At 37.4% G+C, this 18,607-nt stretch overlaps 1 protein-coding gene across 1 annotated transcript; it reads right to left on the reverse strand.

The window, feature by feature from the left end:
* Positions 1-6,899: 6,899 nt before the first annotated feature.
* Positions 6,900-7,976, reverse strand: LOC106059956 (uncharacterized). The gene has a single exon (XM_013217673.2). The coding sequence runs from the start codon at positions 7,974-7,976 to the stop codon at positions 6,900-6,902; it is 1,077 nt and encodes a 358-aa protein (XP_013073127.2).
* Positions 7,977-18,607: the final 10,631 nt, after the last annotated feature.

Here is an 18,607-nt window from a genome sequence, read left to right on the forward strand (position 1 = left end):
CAATCATTGATTAGAAAGATCAAATTGGTCCTAATACGCCTTTCCTAGTCTGTCGATTATTCTACCATAAATTGCAGTGCTCGCTGAATATTTAACCATTCAATCTAATGCTTGCTGCCCCAAATACATTATTAATTTTCCACAAGTCTTGTGCGTTTCCTGGTCATTCTAGTTTAAATTTAGCAAAACAATAGATCTTTTACTGTAGCAAAATGTTGACCATTTAAACCCATGCTGGGATTGGTGGGGAAAGGACTGTTGATTTAAATCCCATGTATGAGAAATATAATCTAGATCTAAAATAGAAAAAAGAAATCCAATATTCTCATTGGTCAGATTTTCCCTCAGGATGATGAAGTGACTTCAGTTACTGGCTTTTAAAATTTATTTTAGTATAATAACTTTTAAAAACTCAGTTAATGGATTACTTCCTCTGCGTCACGAAGGTCGAGAATTGGGTCACGCATGGTCTTTGGTGTTACGTAAAATTTTCATTCTCGAGAACACACTTGGCGATTATTGGAGTCAAGTTGTTAGGTGAACACACTGCGTGTCGGAATGGATGGACCCAGGTGAACTGTTTTAAAAAATCGAAAAATATTTGTGTCATTATCACTCAATATAACAATGGGTTCAAGTTTGTGTTTTTGGACATATGTAGGTGTCTGGTCTGTAGCTAAGCTTAGTTCTCTCAGGAGTAGATCATACTTGAATAGTAATTTCACAAACCCCTAGAAATGATCTAGATTTTGTATTTGTCATTCTTCTTTAATATGTTTGCGATGCCCATTAAGTGCCAGATTCTGCTGTTTAAGAGTCTAGGGCATTTATTTATAAGCTCTAGATCTAGATGAAACCAGCGTACTGAACAATGGAGTAACAAAATGTACGAGAGCGTGTAAAAGTGCGTTGCCTTCAGAGATTTAAACAAATCTAGTAAACTTGATTCAACCTGGTTAACAAATTACGTTTAATTAAAGAAAGAACATAGGAGATTATTTTATTTAGTAAATTAATTTCTAATAAACATTTTATATTCAGTACTTTGTCTTTTTTTCATGTATGTAAAATGTGTTGATTTTATTGAGAAAATGTATCCTTAGTTTGATGCCCATAACCACCTGATACCCTGTGCGGCCCGCACCACTTGCACATGGCTAGCTACGCCACTGTATTCAGTAGTTCAAAAGGTTTTACATTGTCAAAAACAAAGAAAACAAATTTAATGGTCTCTCTCGACAAGTATCATGCTTCCTCAGACATTGTTCATAGTTCGATTAGTTGTTCTATTTTCCGGCTGTAGACACCATGGCTATTGTTCACTGAACGAACACATGTATTATACATGTCCTCTCATGTCATGCGAAGAAACAAGCATTTTTTCGAAAGCAGCCGTATCACGATTCCATGGAAACCCCTTTAAAAAATATCCCGGGAAACAATGCTAAATGCCTTTGTTGATGTGTTTACTAAATTTATTAACTAAATGACAGATCAAAAAAAAAATTCCTTTTTTAAAGGAAACTTACAACATACTTCATAACAAGAAACACGAGTTTTTTTTTTTCTTCAAATTAGTTTTATTTCTGTTCTACAATAGGTTTGCATGTAAATAATTATCGGGAAAATCTTTAGTGAGAACAAGACTCGGAAATAATGTAGTGATATAGATAACGACTTTCGCTTAGGACTTTGAGTGTACGGACGTTTTTCTATTGACCTCTGAACTTTGTACATGCTGACATTGAACTGGTCCCTGTTTATCTTAGCGTGATTCATTTGTTGATGACTGCGTTGTCTATAGTGCTGTATATACCTATAGCCAGAGCGGACGTAGGCCATTGCAGACTATGCGGTCGCAGAGGGCCTCGCACTTTCATTGGCCCCGTGCTCATTCTAGATGTAAAGTATTAAATTAAACCATTATAACATATATATGATAACAGGATTGCCGCGGCCTCCTGAATTTCCAAGGCTTCCTGGAAATCTCCTGAAAATCTTAAAACCCTACACGCGATTAAAAAAAAAACGGCATTGCAAAGACGAATGTGTTTTCTAATACAAAATCCTCGTTTTGACTTTTTGCTTATCGCTACCCAGACTGGGCCCCCCTCGCTATCCGTTTTGCATTGGGCCTTTCAATTGTTAGTGCCGGCCCTGAGAAAAATGTGTTCTTTTGGTGTCAGTTGTATTTTTTTTTTTCAAAGACGTCATTCAATTTCACTTGTTTTGACAAAGCTTCTATCAACTCTCTCTGTCTTGTCTGGTAAAAAATTAGCACACGCTATTTCTCCCACACCCAATATCGAATTAAGCTGAAATTTTTAACAATCATTTCTTATAAGACCGTTTGATTGTCAATCAAAGCATTAGGATTTATTAAAAGAAATTTCTATAAATCAAATAAGAACATAAAACTAAAATGTTATTTAACCTTGGTTAGGCCAATACTAGAATATGCATCCTCAGTTTGGGACCCCTCAACTCAAGAAAACAGCAAAAAAACTGGAACAGATACAACATAGAGCAGTGAGATTCATAACAAACGAATATTCACATTTGACTAGAGTAACACCTTTAGTAAAATCACTAAATTTAGAAAGCCTTCAGGATAGAAGACTTAGAAGTAAAGTAGCAATTATACATAAAACACTGAACCATAATCTTCAAATACAAAAAACAAAATTTAATAAAATACTCAGAAATACACAAAGGTTAAAGCACACTCCTCATCCCAAATGCTAGGACATATTTGTACAAATGCTCCTTCTTCCCTTGTGCTATTAGAGCATGGAATGGGTTGCCTGAGCTAGCCAGGAAAACCAGTGACTTGGCAGAATTTAAGTCATTGGTTAATATGCATGACTAAATGCATGACGCGTAGGACGTAATCATCTTCTTTTTTGAAGTAACGTCTGTATCATATAAGATAAGATAACTGTATTTGTACCTACTGTGTGGACATGTAATAACTGCTGTGTAGGAGGTGAGATCGTTCCGTCCAGAGATGAAGTCCATTCTTACGTCTTATTGCTATGAGATGACCAACAGTCGCTTCGCGGGTGTGTTGTAAAATGTTTTACATGTTTCAGATGTTCCTTCAAAGTTGAAGATAATTACTTCCTAGTCCAAATCTCCCGCAGGACGACGGGAGCGGGCAGGGTTTGAATCCTGGACCATCGATAAATCTGAACGACAGTCCAGCGCGCAAACCGCACGACCAGGCAGTCATCCAGGCTGTAGGAAGATATAGTAATTTAAATTTGAATGATCTTGCAACTCCGTAACCAATGAAATACGAATGTAACCGGCCATTGAATGCAAGTGTTTCATAATTAATTTAAGTAAACACAATTTACATAACAGCACGTGAGGTAATTATTTAAAAACTGCTCTATAAATACTACCACCAAACACAACCAGGAAAAGTAACCACAATAAAGTAAGACAAAATACATAAAAAAATAAACACCTAAATACAATCAAATATTACAGCCATTAATTGAACCACTATATGTAACCCTAAAGTGCAAACCGTAATGATGATAACGCCCAAACACATAATACAACCATAACATATAACATTTAAATGTATTAGAACGCAATACATATAATGAATACAACTATTAATCACAACTATTAATCACAGCAATCCTGATCATTATCTAAGTTTCAGTGACGGCTTCAAGGTTTTTATCCCTTCTTTTAGAAGCCCTCAATAAAAATCCTTAAAATCAAATAGAGATCGAAAGATAGAAAAACAATTTTCTAACATTTATACTTCGAAATATTAAATACTCCGCAAATTTACTACATAGTAAAGTAAAGTAAAGTTTCCCTTTCAGACCTTGCGATGTATAGGGCAGATGATGTAAAGCTCATCCGTTTCTGTGGCCCGAGGGTGTCATGTGGCCAGCACAACAGCCAACCGCCTTTACTTTTCCCAAACAAATGTCAGGTACTCATTAGACTCAGAGGCGCCCAAAGATCCCCAAATTAAAAATCTCAGTCTTCACCAGGATTCGAACCTGGGACCCCACTTCGGGAGCGCCTTACCGCTCAGCCATCACATAAGAAAATTAGAAACGTATTGACTTAAGGTGGTGCTTAGCCAGGCGTGCGGGGCACACATACATTTAAAAGCTTAGATTAGTTTCACAAATGGTTTTATGTCCACTCCCAGATGAAACAACAAAAACAATACACAGCAAGCACATCCTATTAAAAAGTTTAAAGTAAACGAACATTATATTTAATAGCAATATTTCGATAAATTCAGTAAAAGACATAAGCCCAGGCCAGTATTTATTCAATGCTATGAAGAACTGTGTCGAAAGAGTTGGGTTGGCTTGTACAAGATGGCAAGGGTAACAACTGATGGAGCTTTGACTGAGAAAAACAACCTTTTTAATAAAATAAAGAAAATATCCCAACGATAAACTAGTAACTGGAAAGTTTACAAAAATCTACACTGAATTGAAACGTATTGTTACGATCTCTCTTCCTAATCATCAGGCCTTCCGTAAACACTGCTAAAACTCAACACAACACATCAACACATCAAGAACCTGACAACAAGAGCTCCACAATATCGGGTACTTTAATAATGAGTGAATAAGTAGATAACAGCCAATGCTAGACAATTGGCATCAAACACATTAACAACTAAAATGTCACTCTGTACATCACCGTACAAAACTCTACTGTCTCTCTTTCTGGACTTGTACATCAACACATGAGGACTCGACCAGGACCGACTTCATGGGCGACTAACAGTCCCGGTCTCGACGCTCTCCGGTCTTGAACTGCCGCTGTCCTACACACTGTCACTCGTACACGCAGGCTTTCGATCACATGACCATAACATTGGTCATATTTGCGTGTAATCGTGTAATCGTAGTACTGTCCCTTGTCCAAGGCCCCGCTGACATGAGTGATTCACGTGTGTGTCAGCTGAGCCTATAGTTAACCCTTTTGCGCCGCAAATAGGGTCGTAACAGTATTATGACATTAGAAGTCAGAAATAGCATAATATGCACAGAGCCGTCCGTCCCCTGGGCCGTCCCTAGGCATAGTCAAAGTATGCAGCTTCTAAGGTCCGTGATAGTTGCGGACCTCGCAAAGGAAATACGCTTTGATTAAAAGAGAAGGAAAACAGTGAAACTTGAATTCAATGTTATTGTTTGAAGTACACTAGGTCTTTAATAAATTGCATAATTTTAGTTTTTTCCCTTTATTTTGTATTTTTATATTTTATTCGGGGCCTCCAAGTATCCAAGGCCGGCCCCGACTGGCAGTTCCGAAAAGTACGTGAAGATTTGGAATTAAAACATTCTGATATTGGGTAACTCAGTAGTATTCGCTGGCCAATAATTAGATCAACATGGAATCTCAATGAAGAAAATGTTAGGTTCCTTGATGGACATTGACTGTGACTTTATTACTAATATTTAAGTTAGTTCAAGAAATTTTTTACTCTTGTTTTAATTCATCATATATATATAATATATATATATATGCGGCCCGCCTGGTCCCTAAATTTTATTAATGCGGCCCTCGATTGAAAAAGGGTGCCCACCCCCGCTCTAGACCAACAATAGTAGATCTGGGCGATTAGAAATATTTTGACCCATTGTTGTTTTTTTTTTGTTTAGCGTTATTTTATGCTTTTAGCTATCACATTGCGCTATGTTGCTATCACTTATCTGGACCAGTTGGTAAAATGGGGGGGGGGGAGAGAGGAAGAAAGAAATATCTAGGTCAACTTTGCCGAATTTGGTTTCTAAAAGCATTTACAAACAAAAAAAATATAGTGTGTGTGTGTGAGTGAGGGGAGGGGAGAGGCCTGAACTCAAGGCTCACGCCTCCTCTAGCCGACACACTAACCCCTCTGCTAGTGAGTTGCTTATGACTATAGATGTTTATATAAGATTTCCTTGAAATAATTAATTTAAACTTACTTACTTACTTACGTACGGACACCTATAAAGGGGACAAATCGGCTTATACCACCACTTCAGTCCAGTACGTCCACATTGAATGAGATCGTCCTGGGGTCATCTTGCTGGCTAGCAGGACGTAGTGCAGCGGGCCTGTATTGGTCAGGCGAAAAGTTGTCGAAAGAAAGATGATAACATACTCATCAGAAATTTGACCATTCATACGTGAGGGAAAAAAATTGAGTCAATCTAGATGGAATAAGTACTCGCGGAAAGATATATAGCTTTTAAATGGTCCTAATTCCTCATTGAGCATGGAATGGGTTGCCCGAGTCAGACAGGAATACCAATGACTTGGCAGAGTTTAAGTCAATGATTAACATGCATGACTAGATTGGCCTAGGAACACACGTGGGAAGCCATCTTCTTTTTTAAAGAAACGTCTGTATTTTATAAGATAATGTATTTGAATAAGTGAAACTTTAAAATAAAATCTTTTATTATTAACATATATATATAACAGACGGACATTTTACACAAACCTAACCTAAGATAAGATTATTAGAAGATGAAATCACATCTGTCAATTTAATGTATTTCATTTTTTAAGCATATGTAAATTGCCATGTTTATATTTTTAGATTTATAACACAAAGCAAAGAAAAAAAAATACAGCAAAAAAACTAAGCCATTGCATCCTAGCTTGAGACCATTATAGAAGGCCTCAATACTGACCTGCAACGTCACAACATGTGGGTAATTTAAACCAATAGCTCGTGACCGTGTCACAGGTCTATAAGACGTGGCAACGAGCTATTGGGCTAAACTGCCCACATGCTGTGACGTTGCAGGTCAGTGTTCATGCCTTCTGTGACGATTGGTCTCGCCTTGACTCTCTGTGAGGTCTCGCATTGCAGTTTGAGAGACGCATAATATTGTAATTAACAAGCTGATGGACTTTTAGGACTGTGTATTGGATTGATCGCAGCACAAAGAAAACATCTCTTGGAATACCTGCCTGTATTTGGAGCTCATATTGTAATAAATAAAAATGTTCACATTGGCGTTGAGCGCACCAAAGACGTACGCAAACGACCAGACGGCGAAAAATAAATTGACTTGCTTTCCAGAGACGGAAAAATCTGGCACAAACGTCGAGGCGATGGAGACAATGACGGTAGGCGTGCACAGTACGATCAGAAAGATGGCTAAGAGGGAGACAAGCTTGGATGTCTTTTTGTTTCGCTTGGAAAGAGCTTGTTGCTGGTTCTTCATGAGGGTGACTCGTCTCCACTTCGTCTGCTGCTCCATCTGAAGTACCAGCAGCAATGTGAAGATGATTAGTACAGACAGTGATACGACGTAGAGAACCGCGTGCATCGCAAAGGCTATACCTTCGTTTTCAGCACTGCTGCTCAAAAAAGCCAATCCCAGTAATGTTCGATTTTTGCTTGGGTAGAATCTATAGTCAAAGTAGATAGAGATACATCCAGGTATCACGACAACACCATTTATCAGAAAGATGACCAACAAAACGATGACGGATCTTACAGGTGTGATCATTCTTTTGATACTTAGGGGCTTTAAGATAGAAAAACATCTTTGAACTGTCATAAAGGCTATGATGAAAATGGTCACTCTTTCAAGGCTTCCACTGATCCAGCCGTTGGTCAAATATTGAATGTCCTGGAAAATGAATGGGGCGTCTAGCGTCTCTATTTCAGGATTTGAACACACAGTCATCCAGAGGTAGTTGATGGTCCGGAGTAGGTCGACAGTTGCCAGAACAAAGAAATTGACATTCATGGACACGTGAAGACCTTGTTTTAGAAAAACACACATATTGATGACGTTGGACGCGACTCCAGTCATCCCAAGGACTGTGTTTATAGCGACTCTGTTGACTGTGACTATAATCAAAGACTGGAAGTAGCTGATCAGTTCGGGCTGACCACTAGTGACCTGTACAGCCGAACAAGTTCTTGATGATAAATTAACAGTTACATTAGTACCGCAGTTGCTGGAAAAATTTTCCATTGGAAATAATTTTCCTAAAAAAAAGTTGATCTAAGTGGGATATTTAGGTAGTGAAAAAGTTAAAGTGTTGTTTTATTTCTTAGAAATATTTTAGTTTTACAAAAAGTTTTAGTTCAATTGAATTTTTATTTCATTCTTAATCCCTATATAAGCTGATTTACTTTTTCTTTCTTTCAAACTAGGATTACAAATAAACATACATTAACTGAAGTGAATGAATGAACTTGAAAGAAAGAATCTCTTTCAATCAACTGCTAATGTTTGTAATGACAACCTGAGACCAAGTAGAACATAGACCTACTGTTATACATTTGTTTATTAATTAACAATCGAAACAAATATACACTTAAAAAAAACTGTATTTTTTTAAATGATAGCTACAAGAGATATAACCCTCGCTTTCATCTTCAAGTTTTTATTGTTGCAATTAAATGCCATAATGCTAATGCATTATGTCTGAAGTGGCAGTTCATTGTTTCAGGTTGATGACTGACTGTCAAACTAAAGGCTGACAACTTTAAACTACGACCTAAGTGATAGAATCAAAGATCAGTTAATTACTGACACAGCGTCTGTTATTTCAGCTAATAGTAGGATGCGTCTATATTTGACTAAACAACAGTCTAGAATGTTTCTCTTGTTTGATCGCGTCTAATAAGAGTCTGTAAAAAGGCCAAATATAAATTCTTCTATGAGGAAAAAAAAGTATCGACATTTTTCGTCTTTTAATTTGTCATTCAATTTTCATGACAAAAAAAGTTGAATTCATAATTAAATGTTGCTATGTGATGTTTATTTTCTTTTAAATTTTAAAATACTTTTTTTTTCCTCAAATAATAAAAAATAATACTGGCAATGCTTTGATTCAGAAGACTAGGGAAGAGTACTGTGTTTCTTATGGCTAAATAAAAGCATGACACAAATCTGAGTCCATCTGACTCGAACCCTGGTACCAAACAGAAGGATCAAGATTTCTACATGTCATGAGAACACCGTGAGAAGCAAAGAAAACCTCAGACGAATGTAAAAACGTCTTATGACAAAAGGACAAGAAATTTGAGAGGGCTTAGAACTGGGCAGATGGTCTACTTCCAGTCGCCAAATTTCCCTACTTGAAGACGTGGAAGAATTTACTACGAGCTGTACATTCCACTAGCGGTCAGACCTAACTCAACGGATAACTAGAAATACATTAAATGTTTTATAATATACATATCTTTCAATCTAGCAATCCGGATCCTGCAACCAGGGCTTTATGTTCATTAGGATCAGAGACTAGCCACAGTAGAGTCACCAGGGATCTCTGTTCCTTAGGATCAGAGACTAGCCACAGTAGAGCCACGTGAACCAGGGATCTCTGTTCCTTAGGATCAGAGACTAGCCACAGTAGAGTCACCAGGGATCTCTGTTTCTTTACGATCAGAGACTAGCCACAGTAGAGTCACCAGGGATCTCTATTCCTTAGGATCAGAGACTAGCCACAGTAGAGTCACCTGAACCAGGGATCTATGTTCCTTAGGATCAGAGACTAGCCACAGCAGAGTCACGTGAACCAGGGATCTATGTTCCTTACGATCAGAGACTAGCCACAGCAGAGCCACGTGAACCAGGGATCTATGTTCCTTAGGATCAGAGACTAGCCACAGTAGAGCCACGTGAACCAGGGATCTATGTTCCTTAGGATCAGAGACTAGCCACAGTAGAGCCACGTGAACCAGGGATCTATGTTCCTTAGGATCAGAGACTAGCCACAGTAGAGTCACGTGAACCAGGGATCTATGTTCCTTAGGATCAGAGACTAGCCACAGCAGAGTCACGTGAACCAGGGATCTATGTTCCTTAGGATCAGAGACTAGCCACAGTAGAGCCACGTGAACCAGGGATCTATGTTCCTTAGGATCAGAGACTAGCCACAGTAGAGTCACGTGAACCAGGGATCTATGTTCCTTAGAATCAGAGACTAGCCACAGTAGAGTCACGTGAACCAGGGATCTCTGTTCCTTAGGATCAGAGACTAGCCACAGTAGAGTCACGTGAACCAGGGATCTATGTTCCTTAGGATCAGAGACTAGCCACAGTAGAGTCACGTGAACCAGGGATCTATGTTCCTTAGGATCAGAGACTAGCCACAGTAGAGTCACGTGAACCAGGGATCTATGTTCCTTAGGATCAGAGACTAGCCACATTAGAGTCACGTGAACCAGGGATCTATGTTCCTTACGATCAGAGACTAGCCACAGTAGAGCCACGTCAACCAGGGATCTATGTTCCTTACGATCAGAGACTAGCCACAGTAGAGCCACGTGAACCAGGGATCTATGTTCCTTAGGATCAGAGACTAGCCACAGTAGAGCCACGTGAACCAGGGATCTATGTTCCTTACGATCAGAGACTAGCCACAGCAGAGTCACGTGAACCAGGGATCTATGTTCCTTACGATCAGAGACTAGCCACAGCAGAGTCACGTGAACCAGGGATCTATGTTCCTTAGGATCAGAGACTAGCCACAATAGAGCCACGTGAACCAGGGATCTATGTTCCTTAGGATCAGAGACTAGCCACAGCAGAGTCACGTGAACCAGGGATCTATGTTCCATACGATCAGAGACTAGCCACAGTAGTCACGTGAAAACGAGTCTTTCGTTCAATAAACTTTTTCTTTTATTGGTGATCCTCTGCTACTAACTATTGGCGCTCTAAAGGGGGGGGGGGGAGAAAACTTTTGCCAGGGACACCTCCCTGTTTTCCATCTCTGCTTTGATCGTTCATAAAAATGTAGACCTTCTTCAGATGTTTGTTTTTACATGTTAGGAATGTTCCTCCAGATTTGACGAGCATGACATCATAGCGCAAGTCTTCCATAGTTACGATGGGGGTTGGAGCTGGCAGGTTTGGAAGACTTGACCATCGATACCATTGATAGTCCAGAGCGCATACCACATGACCAGGCAGCCATCAGGTTGACCCTGCCTTAAGTAATAAATGTCAAGTTGTTATAGCACAGCATCAGGGTCAAGGTCTACTGAAGCCGCTAGTCTGCTTTGTTCTGTCTGCTTGTAACGCACTTCCTGGCTGCTAGATCTGACAACTGTGACCTGACAATACACAAATCAAGGGCATGCTACTCTTTCGCTGTAGAGTTATATTTGAAAATGCTCAGAATGATGACAAATGTGAAATATTACTCAACAAATTAATAGACTATGTTAACACCTTGTAACACTAAAGTGTTTAGCAAAACTTTTTTTAAAAATTTGTCTTAAAAATTAACTTTTTAAAATCCTTTAATTTATTTTATGCAGTCTGTACCCTAACACATATTAATCATAATAAAAATGCAGTTTTTTGGATTATGGGTGATTTCAACCTACCCAATATATAGTTTGAAATACTAACCATAGATAAACACCAAAACCTTAAGGACATAAATGAGCTTTTCATAGAAACTTTACACAACCTAAGTTTAGATCAAATCATTAAAAAGCCAACTAGATTAAACAACACATTAGATCTCTTCTTAACCAACAGACCTGGATTAGTAGTTGATTATGATATTATCCCTGGTCTATCAGACCATGAGATCATAAAAATACACAGTCAGATAAAAGCAGTAGCAAATACAAAACCCAAAAGAAAAATCCTACTCTGGAATAAATGTAACCTAACACAACTACACCAAGCTGCATTAAACTTTCAACAAACATTCTTATTAGAAAAAGACATTAACCAACCAGTCGATGACCTCTGGAATTTCATTAAAAACCATCTTAAAAGCATTATAGAAAATCAAATACCAACTAAATACACATCAAAAAAAAAAATAAATAAATGCTGGTTTAATAATAGACTAAAGAAGCTTTGTAAACAGAAGGAAAACCTATATAGAAAATTTAAAGAAACTAATGCAGAAAGAGTTTACAAAAAGTATATAAAAATTAAACACTTAACCCAAAAAGTAAGCAGACAGCTGCAGAGTGAATACATAAACAATGTAATATCTAAAGACAACAACAAAAACCTATGGTCATACATTAAGTCTAAGAAAATGGAAACAACAGGCGTAGCGCCATTAAAAGATGAACATAACATAATACATAATGATAATGAAACTAAAGCAAACATTCTAAACAAATACTTTGCATCAGCATTCTCAGCCCCAGGAGACAAAGACATATTACTGAATTTGAACCAAGTAGACAACATAGAAGATATAGTAGTACAAGAAAATGGAATTCAAAAACTATTAGCCAACACCAAACCAAATAAAGCTTCTGGACCTGATGGTATTCCAGCTAGATTACTCAAAGAACTAAGTAATGAGCTAGCCCCAGTGTTCAAAATACTCTTTCAGGCTTCACTTAACCAGGGCAGAGTACCAAAGGACTGGAAAGAAGCTAATGTCACCCCCCTATTTAAAAAAGGAGAAAAATCTGACCCAGGAAACTACAGACCAGTATCACTTACCAGCATCACATGTAAAATCCTAGAACACATAATATGTAGCAACATCATAAACCACTTAGACAAACATAATGTCCTCACACCATACCAACATGGCTTTAGGAAATATAGATCATGTGAAACACAACTAATAGGACTAATTGATGATTTTTCAAAAGGTTTAGATAATAGTGAACAAATAGATGCTATCTTACTAGATTTTTCTAAGGCTTTTGACAAAGTTCACCACCATAGTTTGCTTAAAAAATTAAAATATTTCGGCATTAATGGTCCACTGCATCAGTGGATTAAAGACTTTCTGATAGGGAGAGAACAAACTGTAATAATAAATGGCTCTAAATCAACACCGATAACAGTAAACTCAGGTGTACCTCAAGGAACAGTCTTGGGTCCACTACTATTTTTAATTTACATAAATGATTTACCAAATTGCATTACTTCAGGAACAAAAGTCAGATTATTTGCAGACGATTGCATAATATATAGAACAATAAAAACAACACAAGACACAGATATTTTACAAAGAGAATTAGATGAATTACAGAAATGGGAATCAAATTGGAGCATGTCTTTCCACCCAGAAAAATGTCAGTTGTTAAGAGTAACAAAAAAACTAAAACAAATTAATTCCACTTATCTTATTCATGGCAAACCAGTAACACAGACTAAAAACGCAAAATACCTAGGTGTTATAATAAATGAAAAACTGTCATGAATCCACATATTGATGAAACTACAAAAAAATCAAACAAAGCATTAGGATTTATTAAAAGAAATTTCTATAAATCAAATAAGAACATAAAACTAAAATGTTATTTAACCTTGGTTAGGCCAATAATAGAATATGCATCCTCTGTTTGGGACCCCTCAACTCAAGAAAACATTAAAAAACTAGAACAGACACAAAATAGAGCAGTGCGATTCATAACAAACGAATATTCACATTTGACTAGAGTAACACCTTTAGTAAAATCACTAAATTTAGAAAGCCTTCAGGACAGAAGGCTCAAAAGTAAAGTAGCAATAATACATAAAACACTGAACCATAATCTTCAAATACAAAAACAAAATTTAATAAAATACTCTGAAAGACACAAAGATAAAGGCACATTCCTCGTCCCATATGCTAGGACAAATTTGTGCAAATACTCCTTCTTCCCTAGTGCTGTTAGAGCATGGAATGGGTTGCCTGAGCTAGCCAGGAAAACCAGTGACTTGGCAGAATTTAAGTCATTGGTTAATATGCATGACTAAATGCATGACGCGTAGGACGTAATCATCTTCTTTTTTGAAGTAACGTCTGTATTATATAAGATAAGATAATAGATTATATGGGGGGGGGGGAAATTAAGCATAACACATTCCAGAGAGATACTATTCTCCCATATGCAAATACAGAGATTTGTATTTATGGATTCCTAAGATGCCAATGAGTCCAAACAACTTCAATGGGTACCCTGGCGGCTGGTCGTTGTGATGACCGAATATAAACCTCGATATAAGCAACAGCATCTGCCTGCCTTATAGATAGTAGGTCTGAAAGGGGCGTTTACCTTTAGTGGCCTGCAAAGTTCTATTTTCTAAAATTAGTTTTCCTAAAATGTTTAAAAAAAAACTCTTTACTCCCCTTCCCTTAGTGACTTTAATTTCTATACACAGACAAGGACGTGCTTTAAAGTTGAATCCGTTTTGCCAAGTGTCAACTCCGTGATAGGACCTTTAAAAGGAAATAGTTTCTGTTTGTCTTTCTATTGGGAATACAGGTTCTACCCGAATACAAATCGTACAATGTTAGGATTTGTTATAAGAAGCAACAGTGAAGAAACCCAGGGAATGGTGTTTACAATCCATGCAGCGCTCTACGGTATCTCTCTGTTGACTGTCGTTATATTTACAGCACTGCTTATAGTCCAAATAAACCAACAGTCCAGGTGGAGACAGAATACTATGACCAAGAACCAGCACCAGGCAATATCCAGGAAAGATAAGAAGTTGTCAAAACTTGTCTCCCTTCTGGCGATTCTTCAAAATGTGTTTTTCTTTCCCACTGTGTTACTGTCAGTGTTCACAGCTATCAGGCCAGATTTTAGCGTCTCGGGGAAGCAGGTGAATTTATTTTATGCCGTCTGGTCATTTATGTTTTTGTTTGGTGTTTGTGGCGCGAATGTGAACATGTTTATTTACTATAAGATGAGTTCTAAATATAGGAAGATGGAGCAAATTATGTTTTGTCTTAGCCAAAGAGTTTGATATATATGTTACCAGCTAAATGTTTGTTTTGTTTGTTTGTAAAATGTATACATGTTTCGGATGTTCCTTCAGAATTGAGGATAGTTTACCTCCTAGTCCAAACCTCCCGCAGGACGACAGGGGGTTGGGAGAGGGCAGGGTTTGAACCCGGGACCATCGATAAATCCAAACGACAGTCCAGCGCGCAAACCGCACGACACGGCAGCACTCCATTCTATATAATTCTTTAGAATACCGGGCGTTTTTAGGCAAGTACGAAATGATTTTCCATTTCTTATTTAGCTTAGGCTTTCAATGTATTGTGGTTCCTTCTTAGTAATCGTGTTTGCCTTGATTACATATTGGACCTATAGTGTCTTTCACGCTGCATACAACTACATATGAAAATTCTTGTGTTTCAACTTTTTACTTTTCAGTATACAGTTCATTAAAAGCATGCAAACTTTAAGTCGTAATCAAGCGGACTTCCACTATACAGAACAGGGTTTCATTGTTTTGATTACGTGACAAAAGCAGTGCTATTACAAAAAAAAAATATTAATAAGATATACTTTAAATCAACATTTCACACTTTGCCCGAAGCAGATCTAGTCATTCAATACCATTTCTCACTTTGCCTGGAGTATTTGTGTATTCTATACACTTTCGTATTTCACACCCAGCTCTAATAGGTACCTGACATTAGTTAGGGAAAACTAAAGGCGGTTGGTCGTTGTGCTGGCCACATGACACTCTCGTTAACCGTAGGCCACAGACACAGATGCTCTATAGACCACAAGGTCTGAAAGAGGAACTTTACTTTTATTTACTTATTTAATTTTTTATTTTATTTAACGCTCAGGACATTTTTGCGTTTCGTCTTCAAAGTGTAGAATGTCTAGAACTACTTAAGGCTTATCAATTGAATCTTACAAGTCTAGTAGATCTATACATTCGCTTAACCAGGATTTCTTCTCCCAGGTTGGTGGTAATGGATAATATTTTTTTTTCAAATCCAACATTCATTACTGATTTAGAGAAAAAATCGCTCTTAATGTTGTATACGTATTTTTAAAAATGTTTTTCTTGTAATTTCTCTTCTTGAATTAGAAGCAAGCTAACAAAAATGTGTCTGTATTTAGTTTGCCAGTGTTAATTATGAAGAATTTTTTTGTTTTTTTTGTTTCAGTGTACATCTAGTGTCTCTACGCCCCCAATTTTATGCTTAGCGCCCACCCCCTACCGTCCCCATTTTGCCCAGCGCCCCCTACCCCCTTTAGGCTCCCAGCACCTCCCCGGGAGGCGCCCTCGTTGAAGTCCATGGTGCTAGATCCCCATGCAGGGATCGCATATGGCATGAACTAGAAGTAGGAAGAAAGTGGAAAACGTCGCAGCATCCGGTGATGACAAAGTTGTGTGTCTAGGAACAGCATTTTCAGTCACACTAGAAGTTGCAAAGGAAAAGGATCGAGGCGTGACTCAGATTTTACTTTGCTAAGTAGAACTAAGTATGACCTACTTACTTTGTCACACCTCACCTAGGCAAATCAGTATCTGGTCATTAATGGTCACATAAAATGAAATTGTTATAACAAAAATTACGCACATCTTTAACTTAAGACTCATTCATACTCATTCATATGGTTTTTGTATGGTACGTGGTATAATGAATATAAGTATGATTAGTGTGTTTTGTAATCATGATTCTCAAACGTGTCGCTTTCCAAACATCCCCCAACGACAAAAGAACCCTTGGTTTAATCCTTGGTTTAATTAGTAAAAAAAAAAGTTCCCATTTTAGACCTTGCGATGTATAGGGCAGATGTAAACATCATCTTTTTTTTTTGTGGCCCACATTTAACGCTGTTGTTATGAGGCCAACATAACGACCAACCGCCTTTACTTTTGCCGAACTAATGTCAGGTGCCCGACGCGTAGGACGTAATCATCTTCTTTTTTTTTTTTTGAAGTAACGTCTGTATTATATAAGGTACCCATTAGAGCTGGGTGGAGTGGAGTGGAGGAGGGCCCACCAAGATGTTCTTGAACCAGGGCCCACCTTACTACGCCACTGCTACTTGTGTGATACCGATATTTACTTGTGTAGCAGGCAGTGGTTACGCCGTATAGATCTACCGTCTCTGGCCGTCACCTACGTTAATATTTAACGTAACACTGATAGTCCAATATTTAAACTACATGCTTACATATGACTTCCTAATATGTCTTAAAACGAATAGATATTAATTAATAATATCGTTTTATTCCGTGCTTTTAAGAATGTGTTCTTATAATACTGTCTCTAATTCAGTCACAAGAAGCACTGGCACTTGATTTCCAACATCAATTCGGTTCCAACACCAAGCCGTGTTTATGCCATCTCCCATTTAGCTTGAGCCTGTCTTTATAGTTTTTTAAGCTATGTCTAATTCAGTCTCTGCTGTTTGTGCTTTCACCCAGACTGCTAGCACATTTGATAAATTGTTATGCTCCAATCAAGAGTTATAACACACATGCGAGTCCGCACAGCTTTTCAGACGCTCTTAAAGGGAAACTCCGATAGTTTTTCAAATTTTAGTTATTGACATATTTAAATTCTGCGTAAAAAGTTGTAATAGTAAACATTATATCATTTTTTATTTAAATGCTCGGAAAATTTTATATTTAATAAATTAGACAGAAATTTCTCCACGCCCCCAAAAAAACGGGATTCTGCGAGATGTTTTTAGTTTTTAAAAACGTGACGTCACGAAGGTGCTGGCTAAATATAGATCTAGACCTATATAACCGATAAACTCTCTTCTCTAGTCTAGATCTAGACCTATCGGATCGCATTTATTGTTACGCTTCACAGCTAGATCTAGTCTCCACGTTGATTTATAATCGGTCATTGTTTATAAACCTCTATTTCTACTTGAAGAAAATTAAATATTGTTCTTCAGCTTGTTGCAGTAGTTCCAATCACAAAGATAAAATCAGCAAGTATGCTGATACAGAAATTAGTGTCTCTTTTCAATTTTCATTTGTTTCCAAGAGATGAAGTTTTAAAGGGAAAATGGGGAAAATTTATTCGCCTGAAGAGCAAATATTTTACAAAGGCATTAGCTAATTCCTGTTTATGCTCAAACCATTTTGAGAGAAGCTGTTTCAGCAACTTCACTGCTGTGGAAATGGGATTTAAAAAAAAAATTGAAGTTAATACCAGGTGCAGTACCAACAATACATTGGATTTCCAGGCCAAAGAATTCAATTAATGATACTACTGAGACATTTTAAACAACTGAAGTTCATAAATATAAAATGAAATCAGATTTGTGAGCTAGAAATTTACTACGAATACTAGATCTACTATTAAATTTCTTATTTAATAAGTAGATCTATCGTCTACGAAACTCAATTCCAACTTTTTAACTTTTGACCTTGGGGGTGTGTCTCGCCGGCTGAGCCAGCGTCAAGCTCTCTCATCACTTTTTCCATGTCAACCAATGTTAGGTCGAAACAGCACAAAAAAATCATAATTTTCTTACGGTCAAACATACAGTCATAATTAATACACCATTAGAAATTTCTTTTAAAGTATTTTAATGATGTAATAACGAAAATTTTTTTTTTATCAAAGATAATTTCTTTTTCGCCTCCCTATCAATGAGTATCAATAGGATTTGAGTGCACCGTCGTGACGTCACACAGAAATTCAGTGAAAATCTGACTGTTTTGGATGCGCAGAAAAATTATGTCACAAAAACATCAATTACTAAGTTATTCTTGCAAATAAAAAAACAAGAATCATATATTCATTATCTGTAAATCAAAACACATATTATATCAAAAATTGTCAAAACCATCGGAGTTACCCTTTAAAGGGAACAGGATATCGCTTTAGTAAACCGTTTAAACGTTTATTTACAGGGAAAATGGTCTTCGAGTCTTCTACTGAAAGA

This window comes from Biomphalaria glabrata, chromosome 2 (genome assembly GCF_947242115.1).
Source record: "Biomphalaria glabrata chromosome 2, xgBioGlab47.1, whole genome shotgun sequence".
Lineage (NCBI taxonomy): Eukaryota > Metazoa > Mollusca > Gastropoda > Planorbidae > Biomphalaria > Biomphalaria glabrata.